This window comes from Leptonychotes weddellii, chromosome 9, assembly GCF_054177405.1.
Source record: "Leptonychotes weddellii isolate Sample4059 chromosome 9, ASM5417740v2, whole genome shotgun sequence".
Taxonomy (NCBI): domain Eukaryota; kingdom Metazoa; phylum Chordata; class Mammalia; order Carnivora; family Phocidae; genus Leptonychotes; species Leptonychotes weddellii.
The window spans coordinates 90729685-90749516 of record NC_138377.1 but is presented as its reverse complement, the minus strand read 5'-3'; the positions used below and the strand labels follow the sequence as shown (position 1 = coordinate 90749516).

At 34.7% G+C, this 19832-nt stretch overlaps 1 protein-coding gene across 2 annotated transcripts in view; it reads left to right on the top strand.

Moving 5' to 3' along the window:
* VPS13C (vacuolar protein sorting 13 homolog C) overlaps positions 1-19832 on the top strand; it is a 178369-nt gene that overhangs the window by 139120 nt on the left and 19417 nt on the right. For both annotated transcript variants that reach the window (XM_081831199.1, XM_081831200.1), the window contains exons 65-76: positions 3271-3506; positions 8052-8193; positions 9489-9629; positions 10396-10477; positions 10615-10684; positions 11510-11621; positions 11737-11850; positions 13830-13969; positions 15628-15709; positions 17111-17224; positions 18027-18102; positions 18515-18678. In XM_081831199.1, coding sequence (XP_081687325.1) covers positions 3271-3506; positions 8052-8193; positions 9489-9629; positions 10396-10477; positions 10615-10684; positions 11510-11621; positions 11737-11850; positions 13830-13969; positions 15628-15709; positions 17111-17224; positions 18027-18102; positions 18515-18678 — 1473 coding nt within the window. The remainder of the gene's footprint in view (positions 1-3270; positions 3507-8051; positions 8194-9488; positions 9630-10395; positions 10478-10614; positions 10685-11509; positions 11622-11736; positions 11851-13829; positions 13970-15627; positions 15710-17110; positions 17225-18026; positions 18103-18514; positions 18679-19832) is intronic.

Sequence of the window (19832 nt, the reverse complement as noted above, 5' to 3'; positions counted from 1 at the left end):
GGGCACCTGGGTGGCTCAGTTGGTTAAGCGACTGCCTTCGGCTCAGGTCATGATCCTGGAGTCCCGGGATCAAGTCCCACATCGGGCTCCCCGCTCAGCAGGGAGTCTGCTTCTCCCTCTGACCCTCCCCCTCTCATGCTCTCTGTCTCCCATTCTCTCTCTCAGATAAATAAATAAAACCTTTAAAAAAAAAAAAAAAGAAATTTAATGAAATATTTATTGAAACAATATTTAGGTAGCTAATTTAATCAAATATGTTATTCTTAGACTCTTAAACTTTGGGAAGGTCTTAAGGATTCACCTACCAGCCTTTCTCTAGCGTAGGAATTGCTCCTGTGTTAGCAATATAGATCATTTGTTTCTGTAGAAATATAACCTATTATGAAAAGTTCATACAGTGTCCTATTCCACTGTCTGATGATGCCAGTTTGTTAAAAAAGCTTTACTGACTTTTGCTTTAAAATGGTAATTGGCCAACAGTGGCTGAATTATCCTCTCCTATATTCCCTCTGAAATACCCATAAAAGAGATAAAAACTTACCCACTTTTGAAAAATTAGACTGATAGTTCCTCCGTTACGAGATTCTTGGAATAATTTTCACCATGACAATTTGATGGAGCTATACTAGCTTGCTCGTGCTTTACTTTTTACAAGACCGAAACTCAAGGTTTGTAAATGGTACAGAGGCTTAAACTCCCTGATCCTCTTAGCTTCTTGGCTCAGAGACATGGGAGCTCTAGCAGAGGTCCCTGACTGTGCTGGTATTGTTTCCCCTCTCCTCACAGTTAATGCTGCTCAGTAACTACAACACCCAGTGGTAGTATATAGACACTAGAGAGAAAGTGGGAAGAACCTCCTGGAGGAGGATGTTCAGATCTGTATATTGAGGCAGATTCAGGAAGAATCTGGGAATAGTGTATGTGGGGATTGTGGTTTTTAATGTTTCTCTTCTATTTGGTATCCGAGAACCAGCCAGTAGGAAAAGTAGATAACTGTGCCTCAGTCAGCACATAATCTGCCACATTCTGGAAACTGAGGTAGAAGCAGGGCTGTTGCCCATTCCCTTGTCTGCTAAGTTGATCTGAGAAGGGAGTTCCACTCAGGCAGGTGGACATGGTAAGGGAATTCAAAGAAAATCCACACGTTATTGGCAAACACTAGATCTGAACAGATCTTTCCTTATTAAGTGTGAATGAACAGGGAAAAAACAAAAACAAAAACAACAGCAACATGGGGTTTATGAAAAAAATAGTTCAGGAGAAAAATGTAGCGTTATCCCATAGAATCAGGTGATTATACCCCTGAAATTTTTTTTACTACGGGAGGACCACAGGAAATTTTCCAAATTAGTGTCTCGCATCCTCAACTAAGTTATAAAGCTGTAACAGCTATGAAATAGAAGAATGCATGGTGAAATAAAAAGATACAACCAAATGAAGTAAAAGGGAGTAGGGAAGCAACATATTCTGTTCATACCATAAATATACCATTTAATCTTAAATTTTAATTACAGAAGTACAGATTAAAGTTTTCATTTTTTTAAAAACCTATTAATGAGTGGAACTAAAATCATTGGTAAGAGGATTTTAAAACAATTGAGAAAATGAAAATAAAGACAATTTTGCCCTTAAAGTAAAGGAAGGAGACCTAAGGAAGTATGTAACAAGTGGCAAATACCTTTTATTGAATCTGTCTCCTGTGTTAACGCTTCCTGCGTATTATCACTAATTCTTATGATTGGAATTCAGAACTTCTGGTTAAAATTCAAAACCAGGTCTATCTGACTTAACAGTCCATGGACTTTTTCCACTAAACCATGCTTCCCATCAATTATATCAGTAAATGAAAATGGTTTAAATTCTCCTATTAAAGACAAAACTCAGATTAAGTTAGAAAACAGTATCTAACTATATGCTACTTACCAAAGGTATGTCTTAACCAGACTAACACAGAACATTACAAGCATGAAGAGGCATTAAGGACTTAGGAGGCAAACAGAAGTAAAAAGAAAGCAAAGTTGTTGATTTTAATTTCTGAACAACTATAATTCAAAGCAAAAACCTTTAAATAGAATTTGATGATATGAAAAGAAGGCATGAATTCATCATTCTCAGTCTTAAAAATGATGAGTTCATGTCATTTGTGACAACATGGATGGACCTTGAGGGTACTATGCTAAGCGAAATAAGTCAGAGAAAGAAAAATACCACACTGGAATCTAAAAAACAACAACCAAACAAAAAACCCCAGAAACAGACCCATCAATACAGAGAACAAACTTGTGGTTGCCAGAGATTGAGGTGGGGGGTGGGCAAAATGGGTGAAAGGGAGAGGAAGGTACAGGCTTCCAGTTGTGGAATGAGTAAGTCATGGGGTTGACAGGTACAGCATAGGGAATATCGTCAATGGTACAGTAATAGCCTTGAATGGTGACAGATGGTAGCTGTGCTTGTGGTGAGCATAGGATAACATGTAGAGTTGTTGAATCATTACGTTGTACTCCTAAAACTAATGAAACATCATGTGTCCACCATACTTCAATTAAAAAAAAAGCAATAGATGTTAAACAGCAACAAAACTCAGCTGTTCCTATGCTCTTGATAAATCCTTTATTTGCTTTTTTTCCCAAGAAAGCATGAAATGAAAAGCACATAGTAGGTACTTGTACTGCTTGGTGAAATGTCTTATATTTATGTTAAGCCCAGAATGAGGAGGAAATCATTATTTCAGTCTCTGAAAACACTGACCAAATCAATCATATTTTTAGTGCTGAGACCTTCAGCCAAGAAGGCTTTGCAAAACAGTGCACACTAAGTACAAACCATAGTTTTATATAATGTGACTTATATAAATATTTGCAGTGTTGTAAGTTATTAAAACATAAAAATAAACTAGGTTAGTTTTACGTGAGGTTACTGTTCTAATAAACTTAGGAACCTCTCCATCTTGGAGACAAGTAAGCGTCTTAGGACACTGAGCACCCTTGCAGGATACTCTTGTTCCTGCTGAGTGCTCTTTGAGCAGTCAAACCCAGGGTACAAAAAAAAATTAAGCACTATTAGTGTTTGTTATTGTTTGAAAACATCGGTGAGTTATGTTTTAAAATAGATTATGACTTTAGTTAATTTATGTCATTTTGATGGTTAGTTTTCCAATTTATAGTCATGCTTTTTAAACTTCTCTACTTGTTCTCAGTTACTGTAGTTTAACTTTATGTAATAAAAACTTAACCGCTTATGGGTTTAATATAAAGTCTTTCTTTTCCCCAGGATGAATGTGGCCAGTTTCCCTATGATGCAAATACTCAGATACACTGGGTATCATTCCTAGATGGGCGCCAGAGAGTGTTGCTTTTCACTGATGATGTTGCCTTGGTTTCCAAAGCACTTCAGGCAGAAGAAATGGAGCAGGCCGATCATGAAATAACCTTTTCTCTCCACAGTCTTGGGCTTTCCCTGGTTAACAATGAAAACAAGCAGGAAGTTTCATATATTGGGATAACCAGGTACGGAAGAAGAAAAGGCATCAGAAATCTTTAAAAAGCATTGAGTTGATAATACCAAGTTTAATGAGAGTAAACAGCTTTTCTGAATTTTGATGTATTGCGTATTCTTTCAGCATAACTTACGAACAGTTTTTTTCACTGCTAGTTGAAAAGCCTCCTAAGATAGAAAGATGAGTAAGATAATGCCTCTGCACTTACTGTACTCATCAGCAGTTGGTGGGGGAAGAAAGAGGTTTGCTTCTTTGTTTTTGGTATGTATTTTTTTGATGAATTATAATAACAGAAGTATATATACGTGCAATGGCAGTACAGAGATAGAAGCAAGTAAGTTGTTTTGTGCAGTGGAGGCTGAAGAAACTGGCCTGGATTAGAGGAAGCCAACAAGAGTGGGCCAGATAAATTGGAGAAAACATTCATGGAGGAGGCAATATTTGACATAGGTACATAGTCTTTAATGGGTGGTTATTTAGAACTTTTAAATAGTGATGGAACCAGTTATTTTCTCTGATTCTGCTTGTATCTGTATAAGAAAAATATTTGAATTTATTTATTTTGACTTTTTAAATCTCACTAACTTTGGTAAAAGACTCCTTCATTTCTTGGAGGCTGATGGGTGGAATGGTTAACATGTTACCATGTATCATCTATCAATAATCATGTTTAGTGTAAAAGTAAAAAATTAAGTCAATAAAAATATCACATATGTAACACGCTTTACGCAACACCTGACAGATTAAGAGTTCTAAAAAGGGTATACATCCATTGATATAATATTAATATATTTGTGTATATTTGAGTAATATATTCTCTTGGTTATACACTTGAGTATATTATAGTATTTTTAACCTAAATATGAAAATAATTTTTAAGTCCTATAAATTCAGTTTCTTCACTTTGTTGTTCTTTGATGTAACTTATTTTTACTTTAATATTACATACGTTATTACATTTTGTCAGATTGGTCTTTACTTGTAAGGACTTTTAAAAATTCATCTAAAAGAACTTGATTATCTTTTTTCTGATGGCAGTACACATTTAATACACATTCAGTGGGGATGTGTACTGAGGAAAAATAAATCAGTTACATAATTTTTAAAAATAGACTTATTTTTTGAGCAGTTTTAGGTTTATAGAAAAATTGGCTGTGAAAGTACAAAGTTCCCATATGCCCTGCATCTTTCCCCTATTATTAACATCTTGAAATAGCGTGGTACATTTTTTACTATTGATGAACTAGTGTTGATACATTATTATTATCTAAAGTCCAGTGTTGATGTTGTTTAAGTTAAAGTTTACTCTTTTTTTTTTTTAAAGATTTTATTTATTTATTCATGAGAGACAGAGAGAGAGAGAGAGGCAGAGGGAGAAGCAGGCTCCCAAGGAGCAGGGAGCCTGATGTGGGACTCGATCCCAGGACCCTGGGATCATGACCTGAGCCGAAGGCAGATGCTTAACCATCTGAGCCACCCAGGCGCCCCTAAAGTTTACTCTTAGTGTTGTAAGTTCTGTGGGTTTTGAGAAATGAGTAACATCTGTCATTACAGTGTCCTATAGAATAGTTTCAGTGTCATAAAAATCACCTGTGTGCCACCTGTTCCTCCCTTTCTCCCTCCCCCTGAACCTCTGGAAACCACTGATCTTTTTACTGTCTCTAAAGTTTTGCCTTTTCCAGGATGTCATATCACTGGAATCATACGTATGTAGCCTTTTCAGATAAGCTTCTTTCACTTAGCAATATTTTTTTTTTTTAAAGATTTTATTTATTTATTTGAGAGAGAGAGAGACAGCGAGAGAGGGAACACAAGCAGAGGGGAGAGGGAGAAGCAGGCTTCCTGCAGAGCAGGGAGCCCGATGCGGGGCTTGATCTCAGGACCCTGAGATCATGACCTGAGCCGAAGGCAGACGCTTAACGACTGAGCCACCCAGGCGCCCAACTTAGCAATATTTTTTTAAGTTTCCTCATGTTCTTTCTGTGGCTTGATAACTCATTTTTATAAATCACTTAATAATATCCCATGTCTGGATGTACCACAGTTTATTCACCTATTGAAAGACATCTTGGTTGCTTCTAAGTTTTGGCATTTATGAATAAAGCTGCTATAAACATTGGTAGGCAGGTTTTTGTGTAGACATAAGTTTTTAATTCATTTGGGTAAATATGAGTGTGATTGTTGGATTTTATGGTAGGATTATGTTTAGTTTTGTAAGCAACTGCCAAACTGTCTTTCAAAGCAGCTGCACCATTTTGCATTTACACCAAGAATGAATGAATGAGCATTCATTGCCCAATGTCCTTGTCAGCATTTGGTGTTGTCAGTGTTTCAGATTTTGGCCACTCCAACAGAGATGTAGTGATATGTCATTATTGTTTTAATTTGCAATTCCCTAATTACGTATGCTGTTGAGTATCTTTTCAAATGCTTATTTGCTATCAGAATATCTTCTCTGGTGAGATTCAGGTCTTTTGCCCATTTTTTAATTTTTCATTTTCTTATTAAATTTTAAGTGTTCTTTGTATATTTGAGGTACAGTATTTTATCAGATATGTGTTTTGCAAATATTTTCTCCCAGTCTCTGGCTGTCTTTTCATTCTTTTAACAGTGTCTTTCACACAGAAGAGGTTTTTAATTTTAATGAGGCCCAGTGTGGATTCTTCCTTTCATGAGTTATGCTTGAGGAGTTGTATTTTAGAAGTCACAAAAATGCAAAGTTACTTACATTTTCTCATGTGTTACCTGCTGGGTTTTATAGTTTAGTGTTTGATATTTAGGTCTATACTTATACATTTTGAGTTAGTTTTTGTGAAATGTGTAAGCTCTATGTTTAGATTGATTTTTTTTTTTTTTTTTTTTTTGCATGTTCAGTTCTGTCACCATTTGTTGGAAAGATTGTCCTTTTTCCATTGAATTGCCTTTGCTCCTTTTCAAAATCAGTTGCCTATATTTATTTGGGTCTGTTTCTGGACCCTTTATTCGTTTGGTGTGTTTGTCAGTTCTTTCACCCATAGCACACTGTCTTGATTTCTGTAGTTTTGTGGTAATCTTGAAGTCATGTAGTGTCAGTCCTCCAACTTTTTTCTTCTTCAATATTATGTTGACTATTTTGAGTCTTTTTTTTTTTTTCTTAAGATTTTATTTATTTATTTGACAGAGAGAGACACAGCGAGAGAGGGGACACAAGCAGGGGGAGTGGGAGAGGGAGAAGTAGGCTTCCCGCAGAGCAGAGAGCCTGATGTGGGGCTCGATCCCAAGACCCTGAGATCATGACCTGAGCTGAAGGCAGACGCTTAATGACTGAGCCACCCAGGCACCCCGACTATTTTGAGTCTTTTGCCTTTCCATATAAACTTTAGAATTAGTTTATCAGTTAGTTGGGATATTGGTTGGGATTGCATCGAAGCTATAGATCAACTTGGAAAGAACGGATATTTGACATTATTCAGTCTTCATACGCATGTACACAGATCCTTGTATTCAGATCTTTGATCTCTTTCATCAAACTTCTGTAGTTTTCCTCATATAGATTCTGCACAAATTTGTTAGATTTTGTTTATACCTAAGTTTTTAATTTCTCCGGTGCTAATATAAATATTACTGTTTTTAATTTCAAATTTCACTTGTTCATTGCTGATATATAAGAATGCAATTGATTTTTGTATATTAATTTTGTATCTTGAAATGTTAGTTGCAGGAATTTTGTTGATTGATTCTTTGGGATTTTCCGCATAGACAGTCATATCATCTGAGAACAAAGACAGCTTTATTTCTTCTTTCCTAATCTGTGTACCTTTTATCTTCTTGATAAAAGGTTGAGAGGCAGATTATGCGTTATCTAGGATTTCCCAGTGTTGAATCGGAGTGGTCAGAGTAGACATCCTTGCTTTGTTGCTGATCTTAGTAAGGAAACATCTAGTTTCTCACCATTAAGTATGATGTTAACTGTAGGTTTTTCGTAGATGTTCTTTTTCAGGTTGAGGAAGTTCCCTCTTTTCCTAATTTGTTGAAAAAAATTTTTTGTAAGTATGTATGGTGACAGATGTTAACTAGATTTATTGTGATGATCATTTCACAATATATGCAAATATTAAATCATTATTTTGTATACCTGAAATTAATGTTACATGTCAGTTATACCTCAATAAAAAATAAAAAATATGTTTTTTTCATTAATAGACTTGTATTTTTAAAATTTGTACTCAGTTGTTTTTATATTTTGAATTTCATCAATTAGAAAAATTTGTGCAATTTTTTTCTCTTGTTATTTAAATAGCATTTATGTAATAACCTCAGTTTTGTCTCAGCCACAAAACCTAAAATATTTACTATATGGCTTTTTATAAAAAGTTTGCGAGTTCCTTGATTGATTGATGTCAATGTGTGATAGAACATTTCCCCTGCCCCTTTTCCTTATGTACTTTTGCTGTTTAAAAAAAATCTTGTATAATTTTCATAGGAGATTTATAGTTGTAATAATTTGAAGTTGAATGACAATTCCAGCAAGCCTAATATATACTCCTAATTTAATTTTCTTTGTGGATTGTTTTAGTTCTGGTGTTGTTTGGGAGATGAAACCAAAACAGAAATGGAAGCCTTTTAGTCAAAAGCAGATAATGTTGCTGGAACAGTCCTATAAAAAATATCAAGTATCAAAAGACCACGGATGGATTAAACTAGATAATAATTTTGAGGTATACCAAATTTTTTTTGTTTTTATTTTTATATATGTATTTTGTTGGTGGATAATAAGTAAGGAAAATTTACTGTCCAAGTAAAAATGTGTGTGCAGAAACTAATTTATTTATTAGCAAATAAACTTTTGTTAGTAGGATTGACATGACTGATACTCTTTAGTACATTTTAAATTAAAATATGTTATTAGGGGCGCCTGGGTGGCTCAGTCGTTGAGCGTCTGCCTTCGGCTCGGGTCATGATCCCAGGGTGCTGGGATCGAGCCCCGCATCGGGCTCCCTGCTTGGCGGGAGGCCTGTTTCTCCCTCTCCCACTCCCCCTGCTTGTGCTCTCTCTCTTGCTGTGTCTCTCTCTGTCAAATAAATAAATAAAATCTTTTAAAAAAAATAAAAATAAATAAATAAATAAAATATGTTATTGAATCATACTGTGAAACATTTAAATAAATGTTTCTCTTTTGCATTTTTGTAATTTCTTCTGTTTACAAGACAGTTTCATGGAACTTGTTCTCAGTAAGATTATGCAGAAATTAATATTGCTTATTGAAACTTTTGTTCTGTTTTGAATTGATACCAATATATATTGGTAAATAAAGTCTGTGCAAAATTATGTATTTCAGTAATGAAAAACCTGTAGAAAACCCGTTCAATTAAGTTCATTAAATGTGAATGATTGTTGGACTTGGGTAGATGTCACAAATACAGGTGTACTCTCTTCAGGCCCTTACAGTGTTGCAGCTGAAGGTCACTTTTGCCCTAAGAAGACCCCAGAAGCTTGACTGCAGTTTCTCATGTGCTCTGGTTCAGTCGTACAGCTTTAGTTATTCTTTGTCTTTGGTATCTAATGGTTGGGTTTGCCTTGGTCACCAGATATGCTCCCCACCCCAGCCCTCATCCCTGTAAATGTTGGCCATGCTCAAATGAAAACAAACTGTCAGACATAAATAATCTATTAACTATTCATTGTTTAACTTCGTTAAGACGAAATTTAAGAGTTACCAAATTATTCATTACTATTGAGGTTTTTAAAAAATATAAAGCATGGTTTATTTTCTTTCACTGCAGTTTATATAATTGAAAATTTCCTCAGTTTTCTTCTTATTTTCCTCATAATTTTTGTGCAAAAGTGATGATTCTGCTTCAAAGATCTCAAGTGTAGATCACCTTAAGGCAGATCTTTTGGTGAGACTTAGAGATTAAAATGTTTTCTCCTGTCAATTTGTGAGTAAATGGATATTTAAATGGGCTATCCTGCTAATACCAAGTCATCAAAAACATATGTGCTTTTTTCCCAGGTCAATTTTGATAAAGTTCCCATGGAAATGCGCCTCCCTGTTCATTGCCCAATAAAGCGAGATTTTTTATCAGGGATTCAGATTGAATTTAAGCAGTCTCCTCACCAGAGAAGTTTAAGAGCCAAATTGTACTGGCTTCAGGTAACATTGTCGTTTTCAGTTCAATAAGTATATCTGATCACTTTGGGAAACTTGGGTATGAAATTTTTTCTACAAGACTCTAGCATACGTTGTAAACAGTATTTTTCTTCTCGTTTCTATGTTTATTCCCCTTCTCCCATGTATCCTGTGGATTCTTTATACTTAGCATCCAAGTCCAAAGAGCTTGTGACTGTTGAAACTATTTAATTTGGCCAGTTAGCCTGCAAGAGCATTTTCCTGCACTGAAATTGTTATTTTTAAATATTCCTTTGAATTTTTCATGGGATCCCCAAATAAGATTTTCCTTCGTCATTCTACACAGGAGTGAACATCAGAGAATATTTTTGTCTGCTTGCTTGCTCCCTTCTTGCTTCTCTTCCTCTCTTCCTTTTAACTACTAAATACTACTTAGGACATTTTTATTCTTTTTCTTCTTTCTAATTTCATATCCAGTCTCCACTTACATTTTACTTAAATTATAAGCTGTCAAAATCTCACATGATCCATAGGCACAAATATTTTGATTAATAGTGTGTACGTTGCACAGTGTTAATGCACTGATGAGGATATTAAATATTCCTTTATGTAAAAGGTTGCCCTTGCTGGCATATGTACGAATTTTAGATTTAAAGTGAAACTTCTAATAGCACCACATATACAATGCAGATATTTAATTCTGATAAAATTAGCAACCTCTTATCTCTAAAAGTAAAAGTTATTACATTATTTTAAATCCTGCTGAAATCTTTTTTTTTTTTTTTTTAAGGTTGATAGTCAGTTACCAGGTACAGTGTTTCCTGTTGTATTTCATCCTGTGGCTCCTCCAAAATCTATTGCTTTGGATTCAGGTAAAAAAAAAAAAAAAGAAAGAAAGAAAAAACCGAAAAAATCGAGACATCTATTTTAAAAATTAAGTAGACATTATTTTGATCTAGTATAAAGCTTGATTGTATTTTCCTGTTTTTTTTTTCTTTCTTCTTCTTAGAGCCCAAACCTTTCATTGATGTGAGTGTCATCACAAGATTTAATGAATACAGTAAAGTATTACAGTTCAAGTAAGTAAAGATTCCCCTATTTATCTAAAGGAATTTAAAATGAGAATCTACTTTGAAAATAAATTTCACTCTTGTGAGGCTGACTTCCATATAAAACTTATTTTCCTGGGGCGCCTGGGTGACTCAGTCGTTAAGCATCTGCCTTCGGCTCAGGTCATGATCCCAGAGTGCTGGGATCAAGCCCCGCATCGGGCTCTCTGCTCTGCAGGAAGCCTGCTTCTCCCTCTCCCACTCCCCCTGCTTGTGTTCCCTCTCTCGCTGTGTCTGTCTCTGTCTAATAAATAAATTAAAAAAAAAACCAACTTATTTTCCACCTTAACATACGAATCTACTTTTGGTCAAGTAATTTTCTGTGTTGAAACTTAATAATAGTCCCTCTATATTTTAAAGTGTAAAATTCCTTAACCACTTTTCCTCTTTGTAATTCCAATTAGAATATAAAATAGCCAGTGAAATATGAATGATGTATGTATTTGTGAAATGTGCTCTTGAAAGCAATTGCTGTGGCCCTTAAAAATGGAATAATACATGCTATATCATCTAATTGTATTTGTGTCTTCTGTAACATGATAAATATGGGATTTGGGACTTTAAATGCTAAGTATCAATACAGCAGTATTACTTCTAGTGAAACCTTAACTTGAATGGGAAAAGAAAAAAACATCTCAGTTAAGGATACTTTGGTCTTGTTAACGTAACACTTTTTTTAAGAGATGAAGGAGTAAAATCTTATTGTGACTTCTGGCCAAAATCAAAGTTTAACATTGAAAATTACAAGGTTTGATAGAAACCCTTTTCTGTCTTTTAAAAAATTTTTTTCCTCAGGTATTTTATGGTCCTCATTCAGGAAATGGCCTTGAAAGTTGATCAGGGGTTTCTAGGAGCTATTATTGCACTGTTTACCCCAACAACTGACCCTGAAGCTGAAAGAAAACGGGTAACAATTTTTATTTCTTGGGAAAATTATAAACAAAAAAAAATAAATCAGCCATTCTTTGAACTAATTAGAGAAAAAAAATCAACATACTAATTCTTCATTTCATTTTTTTCAGACAAAGTTAATCCAACAAGATATTGATGCTCTAAATACAGAATTAATGGAGACTTCGATGACTGATATGTCAGTTCTTAGTTTCTTTGAACATTTCCATATTTCTCCTGTTAAGGTTTGTTGCAATTATTATTTTGAAAATTGTGCAGAATTGTTGTAGGATTTTGAAAGGCTCTGTGTATAAATGTGTGTTTTAATTTGTTGTATCAAATATTTGGTGGGAATTTTGTTTGATTAATTGAAATAATTAAGCCAATTCTCTGTAACATATGTACAACCATAATTCCCACAGAGAAACCGTCAGAGCATGTTCTCTAGTCTTGAATTAATAACCCCTTTATTCAAGGAAGGAGCTGACAAAAGCATTTCTTAATTAAGCGAAGAAGTGCTCACCAACATTTAATGTTTTGGTTGCACTTTGTAACTACTATCACTGTCTAAAGAGAGAGCTATAATGGGTGCCCTAACCAGAATGTGAAAACGCTGAAGTAGGTATTGTACTGTTGATTTGGTGGTTTTCACCCTTCCAAAATTTGATTGTAACTAAGGGAGTGGAAAATTGGATACCTTTCACTTGCCTGTTTTTGTACTTTATGAACCCATTTCCTTTTCTCCTTTTGTTCTTTTTAGGTTTTATAGGAAGAGGTGACTGCATAGTAAATTCACAAATGCCACCAACCATAACTCTCTAAACTTGTGTAATGGGCCAGATTTACAATTAAGTAACTCTAAAATATTCATGGTCCTTTACATTCTCAAAAACTGTTTACAGCACATTATTTTCATTTGCATACACCATTCATTTCAGCTAAGTAAATTAATTTATAAAATGGAATTGAATTACTATTTTAAATTGATGTACTAGTTTGGTAGTATTAGACATATTTATAGTGTTAGGTTTAAAATTTATATCATTTTATGTGGTAGGTTATACACAAATTTCTTTTTCATTATTAAGTGAAAATCACTTATGAGATTGAACAATACCTTCAACAAATATTTGCTGAATGCCTACTATCAAAGTTACTCTGAAAGTTATAAAATGACTTCATGGAGCTTACAATCTTAGGGGAGTGCTAAAGATTGTTAATTTATTGATTCATGATTTTACACACATTAGGAATTATGTCATGAAGTTGAATAATTAAGATCGTGATAAGTTGTCTTCTTATTCCATGATGACTTTGCCTTAGGGAAAGGCTGGACATCTGTCCACCTAAGCTTACTTTTCCGGGATCTGGATACTCTCTGACTCTGCGGATGTCCACATCAAATCAACAAACAAACAAACAAAACCACACCCAAAACCAGGCTTTCCCAGTTTTATCCCGTCTCTTTTATTGAGCTCTACATTGGTTAGGTAAAATGCAGAATAAGAAAGGAAAGTTACCTGCTTTATTTGCCAAGATAGAACTACCTTCTGCATGTGCCTTTTGCCACTATTGCACTAATGATGATACAGCACAAAGTAGAAGAAGCTAAATGGGAATGTGAAAATCTCATGTTTAAGTACTGAGTTGAAGGAGTCTGTGAAAGTTGAAAACCTTATTACTCTTTTAAAAATTTATTTAGCAACTTGCTAATTGTTGCCATAATTGTCATGTTGTTGTTATTATTATGGTACAATTATTATTGTTAATTATATTGTATAAAAATGTACATATTATACATAATATATAATTGTAATTGTTAATTATTGCCATAAATTATTTACCTCAATTGGATGAAAATAAATGATTATTTATTATTTTCACTGGTAGACATGTTTTGTGTGCCAGTTGACATATTTTCTTCTTAAATGATTATACTATTTTTGTGAAGTGTTTTGAGCCCCTCCATGTAAACACAATGGTATTTATACACTTTAGATAAAATTTTAGCTCTTTTGAACAGACTAATTTTATCAAAAAGCAAATGTGAGAATCAGGTATTAGTGAGTTATCCTGTGTGGTGTGTAGAGTAACAAATAATAACTTTGTTTAGGATTCTGAAAGATACAACATCTGTTTGTGTCTGGAAGATCTGATTCCTATGTATGTGAATTTTTTGGTTTCGTTTTTAGTTTTTATTTATTAAGCATTATTTTTCTTTTAGTTGCATTTGAGTCTGTCCTTGGGTAGTGGAGGCGAAGAGTCAGACAAAGAAAAACAAGAAATGATTGCAATTCATTCTGTCAATCTGCTGTTGAAAAGCATAGGTGCTACTCTGACTGATGTGGATGACCTAATATTCAAGTAAGATTTGTGTTAAAGTGGATGGGGGGAGGGTTTTGTGCCAAGGTTATGTTTCTGGGTATTAATTCTTCCCACTTGGGCTAGAATGGTAGCTTAGAAAATGATAAGTCTCACTATACTTGAAGTTTGGCCCCTTTCTAATTATGCTTTTTAGATATGCTTATTTTACTCAAAGAGTTTTATATTTTCTTTAGTTATTCATATGTTGATAATACATGAATATAGAATAAAAATGGAATTATTTTAGAAGTAGCTTATAAATTGACCATGTTTTAAAACAGATTTATATTTAGAAATATGTAGCAGTGTGGTGAGATTTCAGTGTAATCATATGGAAAAGCATAGACAATAACTCTTTGTAACATTTAATCTGAGAATAATTACGTGTGCTGGACGTAAATAAATTCAACGAATGTTTATTGAATTGAATATTCAGCAATGATACTGGAATAAGTAGTTACCTTGGAGAAAAGAGAAACCATTTGTATTATTTCCACCTTACTTGTTGTATACATCAAATTTCATAGGAATGGAAGGATTAAATATAAAATTCAAATGAAAAAGATTGAGGAAAATATCAAGGTTAATTGTAGTCAAATCTCTGAGTAAAGGCAGTCTTCTCAGTTTAAAAGCAATGGGAAAACCCGCAGTGGAAAATACAAGATCGATTTGACTACCTAACAAACACTTTACAAAACAAAATCAATGGAAGCAATTAGAAAATGAACTGGGAAAATATAATGACGAGTATGACAAAGAGAAGATTGATAGTCTTAATATTAAACACAGATAAGACAAACCTAAAGATTCCTGTGCTGTAATTGCCAGTGGACAATAAGAGAGAATTTGCAAAAGGGAAGATACAGTGGCTGATAGATATTTGAAATGCTCAGCTTTATCATTTCTCATATAATATATGCAAATTAAAGCAAATTATCCAAGGTTTCAAAACTGAATAATTCTAGTACTAGAGAGGGCTGGGTCTAACAAATGGGACCTTTTTTTTTTAACTATTTGTGTGAGTGGGAAGATATATATCAAAGCCTCAAATGTTTTTTAGTAGTTTTTCTCTCAGTGAATCTTTTCTTGGGAATTCATTCCAAAAAATAATCATGAAATGCAATCAAAGAGTTATATTCAAAATTTACATATGGCAATCCTAATTATTATTGTCAAGATTTGGAAATGTCTGGCAGTGGGAGAATTGTTTTCTTATGACACACATGATGGAATGCTATACATCCATTAAAAATGGTTGTACAGAATTTTGAATAACCTAGAGAAATCCTTATTCACAATACGGAGTATAAAACTGCATACAAAATGTTTTAAATATTTTTGAATTGGATAGAAAAGAAAGAATTCAAAGCCGGAAATGACAAGGAAAAAAACCTAAAAAATCCACTGTATGATGGGATTATGGTTGAGTTTTTCAACCTTTTTACTCTTTGAGTATTTATGAGAGTTGTATGAGAATGTGCTATTTTTACAGTAATCTTGTTACCGTGATATGAAGATCTCAAACATAAATTATATGTGGCAGATGTACAAATCAAACTGTGAAGGAATTAACGATGATAAATTTATCATGGAAATTTTAAGTCTCTTTCTTTCAGAATGTAATCATCGTGCCTTTGAATCTTTCTTTCTCCTCCCAGACTTGCTTATTATGAACTTCGGTATCAGTTTTACAAGAGAGATCAGCTCATGTGGAGTGTTGTTAGACATTACAGTGAACAGGTAATTTCCTGTCATAGTAGCTCACAAGGAATATACGTCGTAAGGTATCCGACAAAACATTTGTATGTGATGGCGCACTGTGCAAAAATTGTTTATCTAATTTACCTCAATTTGCAGTCTCATTCGTAGTTTTCTTGAATGATGAATTTCTATGTCTTTCGTTTTTTCCCTTCTGTATAAAAGTTTTTGAAAGTTTCCTTTGGCGCCTTTTTCCCTTTGCAATTATACATTTACCACTTTGGGAAAGAATACTGATGTAGGAAGCATCACACTTACTTCGTAAATGTCTCAAGTTTCTAAGCACAGTCTAGTCGAGTCAGGAGAGGAGTTCTAAGCCAGGCCCTTTCCCACGCCTCAGTTACTCCGTGGCTTGAATTGAATTGGATGCAGAGGCGTAGTAGTTGTTTCAGGGTGGTCGGCTAGCATCCCTGCACCGTGGAACTCCAGGGCGACGTTGCCCTTTCCTTCCTCTGCTGCAGGGTCTTTTCTCCTATGGTGTATATAGACATTATGATTATTACATGTTCAAATAAGGATATATTTTCCTTTGTGTTTTGTTTTGGTTATTATTTCCCCATCTAGTTTCATAGTAATAGCAATAGTAACATCATAATAAAAATAAGTAAAAAAATTTAAAAAATAATAAAAATAAGTAACTATTGTTGAATTATATATTCATGTAATATGTGTACTCAGCCTGGCAAGGTAAGTGTAATCCACCTCTTACTTTTTTTTTTAAAGATTTTAATTTTATTTATTTGTCAGAGAGAGTGAGCGCACAAGCAGGGTGAGCAGCAGACAGAGGGAGAAGCAGGCTCCCCGTTGAGCAGGGAGCCCAATGTGGGACTCGATCCCAGGGCCCTGGGACCATGACCTGAGCCGAAGGCAGATGCTTAACCAACTGCCACCTCTCAATTTTTATATATGAGAAGACTGAGGCCTTATTGTAGAGACTAATTGACCTGTCCAAGGTTACATAGCTGCTAACTGGCAGACTGCCTCGGACCTGTACTAGCATAATGCCTGGCACATAGTGAAAGATCAGTTAATGGATGTAGTCATGGTTATTCTGCATTTTTTTCCTTTAACAACCTCATGTAGTCAGTATTCTCCTTTCTTCCCAAGGCATCATGATATTGTTTCTTTTTTTTTTTTTTTCAAGATTTTATTTATTTATTTGAGAGAGAGAGAATGAGAGAGAACACATGAGAGGGGGGAGGGTCAGAGGGAGAAGCAGACTCCCTGCCGAGCAGGGAGCCCGATGTGGGACTCGATCCAGGGACTCCAGGATCATGACCTGAGCCGAAGACAGTCGCTTAACCAACTGAGCCACCCGGGCACCCATGATATTGTTTCTTACACCAGTAGTAAAGGACTTACTATACTTTTTTTCCCCTTTAGTTCTTGAAACAGATGTATGTCCTTGTATTGGGCTTAGATGTGCTTGGAAACCCATTTGGATTAATTAGAGGTCTGTCTGAAGGAGTTGAAGCTTTATTCTATGAACCCTTCCAGGTATTGATCTTTTATTTATTTTAAGTATAGGTACAGAAAATGTTACTCTGTTTTTTTAATGACAAATAATTTGTACTTTAATTGTATCTGGGAATTGAATAATGTTCAGGTAACAAAAATACATCATATTTTATTTAAAATTACATGAGATGACATTAAAAGATGGTTGTAGAATTAATTGAGCACTTCCAGTGTCTGGGCGATAAATGTGCCCACATTTTCCAGGATTTCACGTAGTTGTAAGGAAGAATGCTAGGTAGGTTAACACCATTTCAAACCTGTTTCACCACTATGGAAAGGACTCAGGATAAGAAAAGCTGACTTTGTCTCGTATTCAAGCTTTCCTCTAACCGGTTCACCTCCATTGGGTGGAGGAATCCAGGAACCCAAAGTAGTGAGGGTTTTAGCAGGACAACACAGAGAGAACACATGGGAGAAAAAGACTGTGTGGGGTCTTAGTCTCGTTACCAGTGCAGCTTGCTGCAGCAGTCTGATGGGACTTGGCACTGGGAGGCCGACTTCAGATTGTGACTGAAACTGTGATTTATTCCTATCCAGATTTTGTCATCTCAGAAGAGTTTGCCCATGTGGGTTGAAGGTATCTTCAGACACAATAGGTGTGCCGTCAGTATTTGAGTTAGAGGGTGAAAATTGGTATCACAGTGTTTGTGGATCTTTACAGATTGCCTGTCTTCATGGAAACCCTGAAATACTAGATCAAAAGTCTTAAGCTTATTTAAATTTTAAATAGCAAACTTTTCTCTCTCTCTCTCTCTCTCTTTTTTTTTTTTTTTTTGGTCAGGGTGCTGTTCAAGGCCCTGAAGAATTTGCTGAGGGCTTAGTGATTGGAGTAAGAAGTCTCTTTGGACACACTGTAGGTATGTATCACCTATTTGTGTCTATAAATATATATATTTTTTATTATAATTCTAAAATGCAGTTTATAAAAAATAAAGAGGATCAGTTTTCTAATAATCCCTTTTAAAAGATATGTTCCCTTGTTCTTAAATGGAAAATAACACTGACTTGCTGGGTTTGTTTATATGTCTTTGTAGTGTTGTATCAATGTGCTTTTTTTTATACAATACTTTTTAGAACAGTTTTAGGTTTACAGAAAAATTTTGGAGAATCAGTGTACTTTAAATAGTTTTATTCTTCTTCTTGATAAATGGGAAATGATAAAAATACATTTCTGTATGTTTGTCTATGAGACCGAGGCTGAAGCACCTGTTTAAAGCAATGGTAATGGTCTTTAAAGAAACAGTGTGACTTCTCTGGGTCTTCCGATAGGTGGTGCAGCAGGAGTTGTATCTCGCATCACCGGTTCTGTTGGAAAAGGTTTGGCAGCAATTACAATGGACAAGGAATATCAGCAAAAAAGAAGAGAAGAGATGGGCCGACAGCCTAAAGATTTTGGAGACAGCCTGGCCAGAGGAGGAAAGGGCTTCCTGCGTGTAAGTCTCTTACTAAATCTTCAAGAAGCCCTGAACTTTGATATATACTTTACAAATGTACTTTAGCTGGTTTTTCAAAACTTGGAATATTACTTGTGAGTCAGGGTCTGTCACAGTAGCAGTAGTGATAAATTGTGGACTTTTCTGTTTCCTTCTGGGCTCTCCTTCCCCAATATCACAATCACATCTATCCCCCAAATCCCAGACTTAGTTTGGCACTTGGGCTGGAGTGAGAGCACTCTTCTGGAAGGCAAAGAAACAAAGCAGAGAGAAATATGGTACATTATGGTAACTAGGGGGAGGAAAAGTTGTTCGGGTCATTATCAGTTGACCATTTTTGTGGAGGGGAGGTATACAAGCTGAGTGTTTGTAAACCAGGAACTGCCTTTCACTGTTTTTCAGTACTTTAAAAATTATACAGGTAATATATGAATAGTCTCTGTATAAGTAATTATAAGAACTTGTCAGTTCTCCTTTTAATAAGTAATGGAAATATTATAGGTGAAGCCATAAAGTACTATTTGATCACCCTCACCTCTTCCCAGAAATATCTAATCTTCTCAACAGTGTGCATACTTCAGTTCTCTTTCTGTGCATTTGTGTAATGTACAGGTAATCTTATTTACTACCATTACTTGGCAAGTATTAAGAATGTATAAGTGTATTACTGTTTTAATTTTGGAAATAATTTCAGGAACTGTAACTTCTGTGTTTGTACCAGTGTTGTATGTTGTCTAATTGAAAGTGCCTTACTTGTCAGGCTATTTGCGATCCTTCACAGTTCCCTTCATTTTCAGTTTTCCACACTTCCGCTAAATTACGAAGTCATTTCATTAAAATTTATAATTAGATCTTAGGGATTATTTGGGTCAGCTCATTCATTTTACTGGTATAGAAACTGAGGTTTAAAGAGATTGAATCAATTGCCCATGGTTACGTAGCTGATTGGTGCCAGAGCCAGATGTAGAATATTTTCATCTGCTTTCTATTTCTTTCTGTTATAAAATGTTACTTCTACAAAGTGCTTTTGTTTAAAATTTACTATTGTATAATATTTTAAAAATCATAGTGCCTCACTTAGGTACATGTTCACATTATCAAGTTAAGTCCTCATTCTTTAAAAAAAGTTATTTCTAGTATGTATGTAGAGACCT